We start from the raw sequence: 8,250 nt of genomic DNA, 5'->3' as shown, positions 1-8,250 counted from the left end.
CTGTAATGAGTAAAGACATGTATAATATGCAGAAAATTTAACTTCAGTATATAATAACTAACAAATTATTGAAATGAATCCAACTAACATTTTATACATTTTAAATAAAAACATAACTTATAAAAAGTATAATGACATATGAAATACTAATGAGATTTATGTAATTGAGATTTTCCACTGACAATAGTTTGTAGTTGTGGACTAATTTTACTTGTACCAATTATTAAAAGAGATTTAAGATGCTCATCAGTTAATTTAGATCTGTAAACATTTTTTGTGTACTTCACTTTGGAGAAGGTCTTCTCACACAAATAAGTAGTACCAAAAACAGAAAAGAGCCCACGAGCAAATTTATGCAAATTATCAAATTGTGTCAGTGGAAGACTCTTATAAAATTCCAACAAAGATGAGTTTTGATATTTGTTCTTAATTATATCACTGCACTGTAGATCAATCATTTCCATTTGAAGTTCCGGGGCTAGGGTTTCAATGTCAGTATCAAAAGGATTCTGAAAAATCTTAATTTGATTCGCAATGGCATCAAAGTCCGAGAAACGAGTATCAAAATTTATTTTCAAATCACTCAAAGTTTCGATTGCAAAATCGGTAGGAAACTCAGTCTCAGTGGTGTTGGCTAAATATTTCACATGTTTTAAAATGTGAAAAACATTTACTTCGTAGTTGTGATTGAAACAGTATCAATTTCTTCCGGAATGATTTGATATTAGTGTATAAATCAGGAAGATGCTGGTTTTCTCCTTGCAATCTCAAATTCAGTTCGTTCACATGTTTTGTCAAATCAACATAGAAGGCTAACTTCCACAGCCATGCGTTGTTTTGTAATTCAGTAAGAGGGCGATGCTTTTCATTCAAAAAAATTTCGATCACTCCTCGAAGTTCAAAAAAGCGCTGAAGGACTTTCCCACAACTAAGCCAACGTACGGCAGTATGATAAGGTAAGTCATTTTCTCCAATCTCTTCAATAAATTGTCGGAATTGTCGGTGATTCAGCCCAAAAGATCTGATAAAATTAACAGTTGATATGACTGGTTTCAGAACTTCAGACATATCCAAACATTTTCCGCACAAAGACTGTTGATGAATGATACAATGTAAGACTAATGGTTTTGAACCACCGTCATTTTCTACAGCCTTTAACACAAGAGCGACCACTCCTTTATCTTTCCCACTCATGTTTTTGCCTCCATCAGTTGTAATACATTTCAAGTTTTTCCATCGAAGGTTCTTTTGATTAATGGCCATTTCAACTCCTTTAAAAATATCTGTACCAGTAGTTGTGCCATGAATACTATACATATCAAGAAGTTCTTCATGCACTTCATAGCTTTTATCTACTCCTCGAATATAAATCAACACCTGAGCAGTATCTGACACATCCGTTGACTCATCCAAAGCCAAAGAAAACCACTCAACATGTCCATTTTTGTCGAACAGTTGAGAGGATATATTTTCAGCGATGTTTTGTACCCTTAGAGCCACAGTGTTTGCTGACATACTGACAGTTTTTAATAAATTTACCTTTTCAGGGCATATTTCTTCGGCTACTGCAATTATGCATTCTTTGATCATTTCTCCATCGGTGAATGGTTTTCCACGTTTTGCAATTTCAAGAGCCACACGAAAGCTGGCACGAGTTGCAGCCTCTTGTTCAGTTTTGAGTTTTGTAAATGAAGATTGCTGCGATTTCAATCCGCGCTTCATAGCTTCAAATTTTTCTGTCGCAAACTTCCTGTATATTTTGAGTAATTTTGAAAATGTTTTGTTTCATAATGTTATATTCTTTGAGAACGGCTATGCTTTCATTGCAAATCAAACATAGCGCCTTGTTACTGGACTCAATTACGAAATACTGAATGTTCCACTGATCTTTGAATTTTCTGCATTCACTATCAATTTTTCGCTTCTTTTCCATACTACTAAATCACACACAAAAGCAACAATTCAAATCAAAATACTGTTACAAAGATGTCTTAAACTTAAACACGCACAAACACGTTTTAAGGAGGTACGCACTATTTTATTTCACAACAGTGTCATAGGAACTGACTTCAGTACGTGCTATTAGCGCCATCTGTTAGCGATAGAAGGTACTACCTATTTCCACTTGTGTCCACCAGATGTCGTGTCACCTTACTCCTCATGGCTCGTACTCTACGACTAATCTAGAAATTACAGATAATGACAGGAAAATTAATACAGTCAAAAGTCGTTAATCCGGACTCGTCGGGACTTCGGCGATTCCGGATTATCGATTTTTCCGGATTATAGATCATCAGTTTAAATCTGGTAAGATGGCATGCACAAATTCTAAAATTAAAAATATGAAACCGTATTTTAGGAAATAAAGAACAATTATGATCTAAAGGGTATCAAAATTTACAAAAAAAGAAGCTTAATATTTATTTGTTTACTTTATTAAACATTTCTTTCAATGTAAGTTGTTTCGTTTTATGTGATAATACTTTCTCTATAATTCTATAAACAGACATAATTTCTTGTTCAGTTAAAAAGCTCCGCTGTTCAAGTCCCCTAATTGCTATGCCGAGAATACCGACTAACTTGTCAATCGAAATTTTTTCGTTTTCACTAACCTCTCTGTCACCTTCTTCATGTCTTTATCCAATTTTTGCAGCAATTTCACTTTTTGTTTGACGGACATCGAGACATACTTTCGTTTTGTAGATCCTTTGGGAGCTCCAAATCGGAAATTGGCATAATCGAAAGTTCAAGTTTACTTTTATAAAATTGCTCTTACAATCTGCAAAAAATAATAAGCTGCATCCAGTTCGAAGATTAAGGTATAACGCAAGCATCAACATTAACTGAAATAGATAATTGTATAATTTTAGTTTATATCGTCCGTTATACGTTAAACGCGCACGCGAAAACGTATTCTGCACTTGCGCACACGCATATGCGCGTGCGCGTAAAGGTCTTACGCGCACGCGTAAACGCCTATGCGCATGTGTCAACGCGGCGCATGCGCAGAAAGTTTTCAGCTTTGAGGTTCGGATTATAGATCATTCCGAATTATGGGTGTCCGAATTAACGACTTTTGACTGTAATATGCAGTGTTGCCGTTTTGCGGACTTCAGTCCGATTTGCAGCTTTTTTTAAACGTTGCGTACTTTTTCGGACTTTTTTTTTCATCAGTGGACAATTTCACTTTTTACCACCGGCAACAATGATAATATGGTTTTGGCCCTCGGAACTTACTGGAGTAATCAGCATGGCCCTAAGGCTGGAAAGTTTGGAGACCCCTGCTTTTAAGAATATCCTTCTCTTGCGATATATTAGATTTGCTGTAGTCATCTGAGAAATGATCCGTTACTTTATGATCTGAACCGAATTAAATAAATATTACCGCGATATCGCGGGATATTTCCGGTTCGGTGACAAACAAAGCTATCATGGCACATGACGTTAAAAAGTTCAGCACGTGGTAATTCTAGAGGATAAACACGGCAGTAGAAGAGACAGCACAGACATCACAGGCGTTGAGAAAATCCAAATCTTGAAAGGTAAAGTTTCATACTTGACAGAACCAGTCCATTATATTTCCTCATCTCGTGAAGCCCTAGGGAACTAAAAGTAAAAATTTTTAGAAGTCATCCAACAGTAATACGGCTGAATTATAATTCCATTTGTATCATTTCTTATACAAATCTCAGTAAAAGCAAAACATATTCATGCCGAGATTGTAGCTTCTTAGCGAATTTTCAGGTAAGTAGTTGTTTTATTATAAAAAACAAGGAAGTAAACGTATTTTGCAGTCGTTGCAACTTTCTTTAGATTTTTTTTTTATTTTCTTGTAATACCTCTCTTGTCTTTATTTTGTTTATTTGCGCGAAAATATTTATCTGTATTTTTTTAATAAAAATTGTCGAACTCCATCCAGTTAAAAGAAATGCACATTTTCTAAATTCAGTTTCTTTCTTTAAAATGTTTCAAGTCTTTTGCTTTAATTTTCGTCGGGATCATGCAATAGGTTAAATTCTAAGGCTATATCAGCTGATAACTTACTAATTAAAATGGGAAGAAGAATGTATCTATATTCATTTGTCTCAATACGAAACTGGGCAAAGCTTATATATCATAATAAAGAGGTCTTAAAATTTTGTTAATGACATGATGTCTTTCGAGTATTTGCGTAGTGTGAGATTGTGTAATCTTAGACCTAGAGGTGTCTGGCTGTAATTATTATCTACGAAAGCCCGATTTTTAATAACTCAGTTGCCCTGTTATAATCTTCTGTAATCAATAATAGACCTTCTCCGAAAATTTCGGCATCACCTGTTAAATATATTTTTAGGTTATTAAACTATTTTGCATCGTTTAGCTATTCGATATCGTGAAAAGTAATTTTAACGGATCTCAAAAATTTTGTAATTTGGGTATTTTGACATCAAATGTTTCCATTACTAAAACTGAAATTTGAATCTGACCAGAATCCAAACCCGATATTGTCAAATTAATATACATAGAATTATTGAATTTAGGTGAGACCGTTTTGCAAATTAAAATCTTTTCTCTATAATTTTAATCTTTATTTTTTTCCTTTTCTAACTGATTCGCGTCTGACTTCCACTTCTTTATGTTAGTGTAACTAATTTTTCGGTTTCTCGAATAGTCCTCAAAACACTTCTTCAATCAGTTCAGTGTTCGAGGGAGTAATATTTAGTTCTGTTAATAAATTTTGTTGTAGCTGCTCTTAGCGCCGTGCGCTTCTATATATTCTTCGCAAGTGTATTCATTATCTAACAGGAAAATTTAACTTATCTCTTTTTTTCTTTTCAAGCAATTCTTTTTCCGTATACTCTATTTTCCTAGAATCCCGGATGTTCGTGAATCATAATTTTGTGGCAACTATTTCATTAGATTCGCTAGATTTCGAGTTTAAAATCCAGATGCAAGTAATGATTCTGCTCGTTATTAAAAAATATATATTTTTAAATACAAGCATAATTATTAGGTATGCATTTTGGTAAGTTAGGCTTAACGTCTTTCTTCTTCAATGTAGAAATTAAGTTACGGAATAACTACAGAAATGTTCAAGTAAAATACGTTTCATCTTCGGTATCGTAGGCTTTACACCTTCTTTCTTCGTGAAGAAATTAAGTTATGGAATAACTCCAAAGATATTAAAACAATTTATTCATGTTAAATTATGTTTAATTACTAGATGTAGTAGTATTCAAGTAGAAATATGTTTTGTGAACATACAAGATACCCTTTGATGTTTTGATATTTTAGTCGCATATTCTGGTTTACAACGGGAATTAATCTATGCCCGGTAAAGTGGTCAGCTTTTGCAGGACTTTCGGTGTTTAGTCTCCAAGCGAATTTGGTATTCATTTTATCGACCCACTTATGGGAAGAAAGGCTGAGTCAATCTTGTCCAGCCCATGATACAATTGATAGTGTTAAACTACATTGATGCATAGCTTAAAATTCATACTATACCTAAATCTATTGAAAGTAGTAAATAATATCATGTTTTGAATAATGAAAACGTTTATAATAATAATGCAACCCCAGAGGTTCAGGTTGTACAATAGCAGGGAAACAATAGACTGCCCCATCTATTCCTCCCATCATAGTCATCACTGGCAGTCTATCACATGGAGGAGTTTTTGTAAAAGCTGATAGAGAGTACTGATGTTAAGTTTGTGGAGAACTGAATGGAGAATTCATGAAGATTCTTCCTCATAATGAAAATAATCATCGTATACTTAGTGTTTCTTCAAAAAAACATGGTGTTGAACATTACGGTTTAAGTGCCAAATATGCTACATTTATTAAGAGTGTGGATCGTGGATTAGTCTGTTACTATTTTCTACGAAACCGCGATTTTAATAACTCACCTGCCTTTTTATAATTTTCTGAAATCAATAATAGACTTCCTACGGAAATTTCAACATCACGTGTCAAATATGGTTTTATTTAATTAAACTATTCTGCATCATTTAACAATTCGTTATTGTGAATAGTAGTTTTAAACGGATCCCCCAAATTATGTCATTTGGGTGTTTCGCCGTCAAAATTTTCCCTTACTAAAACTGAAATTTGAATCTGACTGGAATCCAAACCCGATATTGTCGAATTAATATACATAGAATTATCCTGCACTTTTATTTCACGTGATACCTCAAATTATATATGTTTATGCGCGTTTTGCAAAATAAAATCTTTTCTCTATAGTTTTATTCTTTATTCTTTTCCTTTTCTAACTGATTCGTGTCTGACTTCTACTTCTTTATTTTAGTGTAACTAATTTTGCACTTTCTCTGATAGTCTCAAAACAGTTCTTCAATCAGTTCAGGTTTCGAGAAAGTAATATTTATCTCTGTGTCTAATTTTTTAATAAATTGTGTTGTATCTGCTCTTTATATTCTTCGCAAATGTATTCATTGTCTAATAGTAAAATTTCATTTATCTATTTTTTAATTTTCAAACAATTTTTTCCCCTATACACTATTTTTCTAGCATACTGGATGTTCGTGCATCATTTATGTGTGGTAAACACAAGCATTTACATTACACTTCGTTGAATTTTGAGTTTAAAATCCAGGAAGAATAGTTATTAGGATTGCATTTTTGGTATATGTGGCAACCCGATACTGTCGAATTTGATTGCATGGAGTTATTGTGCACTTTAATTTCACGGCATCAGTTTATATAGTTGTTTATGCGCGTTTTGCAAATTAAAATCTTTCCTTTATAATAATTATAATCAATTTAATGAATTACATCAATTTTATACACAATTAGTGCTCGTTGAGCCACTTGAAATTTTATATAATAAGATCAGCTCTGTCAAATTCTGCAATGTAAACTGTGCTGGGATTCTGAATTGGGAAACAGTAAAGGAATCTTTAAAAAAAAATTAATAAAAGTTTTATCTGTAAATTCACTGCGAACGAGGATATCAAAAATACGGACATAGGCTATACAAAACACATCTCTCAAGAAAGCGTTCGCAATTAATCCAGCCTTCCTATTTTAGGTAATACTATTCAGCTTTATATTCATCCCATCATCTCATGTCTATAGATTTTAATTTTTCTGCATCAATAAGAAAGGAAAAACAAGCACGAGGTAGAAATGGCAGAGGGAGACTTAAAATTCAGCAGCTCATCCCATCATCTCATCATCAGTTAGTGTCTTCCTCTTCGCCATCGACAGAGCAGCTGGTTCACTGGGTTAGGTGCTCATCAGCCTGTTTGATCCCCGTGATGGTGTGGTGTATTTAATTATGGCAAAGCACACTAGGGCTATCTGCCTAAGGGGAGGGATGCCTTCGTGGAGAATTTTCTAAGGGAAACTGGCTCGTATACACGTTACACATGGGGAAAACCACGAAAACGCCCATGCAGCCAGCTCGTTCGCGGGATTCGAACTTCGGACCGAACTACCAGTGTTCAGCGACTTTACCGCTCGGACGCTGGTGGGCCTGATCCCCGTGAATGGAATAAGGAATAATTAGAGCTTAGGGTGCTGTCTTCCTGGAACAAATTCTCCCCGTTAAAATATTCAGAAAAATATCCTAGCTGTAACATCAAACCTTATAATACCACCGCTTCGCCGCTTTAAAAGACAATGCAGTTTCATTAAAAAAAATTATTGAAACGTATCTACAATTTGTTGTAAAAAAGAAGCAATCAAACTTTTTATACCATTTAAAATCAGGAAAAAACTGGTATGTAATACACGGGCAGCATTTGTTTTTCATAAAGAGTATACAATTTGTTTATTTAATATTAAAGTCCAATGCGCCTTCCCATAGGTTCCTGGTTCCAAAAATTCCCTGTGTTGCCGTCTCCGACTTTGCGTTGTTGGGTGTCAACTTACAGATGTTGATGAACATTGTATTTAAAGTACCGTTCTGGCTTGGGGTGAGTTCCAGTAGAATAATAATTAAAATGTGCGATCACGGAAATATAAGGAAAACAACTGTAAATATATATATATATATACTAAGGCAAGATTTTAATTATTAAATGCAAGAGAAAAATTAAGAATTTGAAATAAAATATCAAATGTAGTGGATGTTGATGTAAATAGCGGCATAAAACTTGGTTTATTAGTATCTATAATATTGATAATTTCATATACTGGAAAACTACTGATGTGGTTTTGTTTCGATCACGTTGATTTATTGCGTCATCATCTAGTTTTTGATAAAATTAAGTTGAATTGGAGTGACAATATTAAGTCACCAAGAAATCC

General features: G+C 33.9%; 1 protein-coding gene across 1 annotated transcript; it reads right to left on the bottom strand.

Annotated features, from left to right (window-relative positions):
• Positions 1-621: 621 nt before the first annotated feature.
• LOC118185288 (general transcription factor II-I repeat domain-containing protein 2-like) lies at positions 622-1,722 on the bottom strand. The gene has a single exon (XM_035355129.2). The coding sequence runs from the start codon at positions 1,720-1,722 to the stop codon at positions 622-624; it is 1,101 nt and encodes a 366-aa protein (XP_035211020.2).
• Positions 1,723-8,250: the final 6,528 nt, after the last annotated feature.

The sequence above is a fragment of the Stegodyphus dumicola genome, chromosome 11 (genome assembly GCF_044657685.1).
Source record: "Stegodyphus dumicola isolate Sdum_Otavi_A_Nest chromosome 11, ASM4465768v1".
NCBI lineage: Eukaryota > Metazoa > Arthropoda > Arachnida > Araneae > Eresidae > Stegodyphus > Stegodyphus dumicola.
The sequence above is the reverse complement of the archived record's forward strand: the minus strand, read 5'-3'. Positions and strand labels throughout refer to the sequence as shown.

Excerpts from the sequence above, each read along its gene's own strand:
- LOC118185288 (XM_035355129.2), bottom strand. The coding sequence starts at position 1,722 with ATGAAGCGCGGATTGAAATCGCAGCAATCTTCATTTACAAAACTCAAA.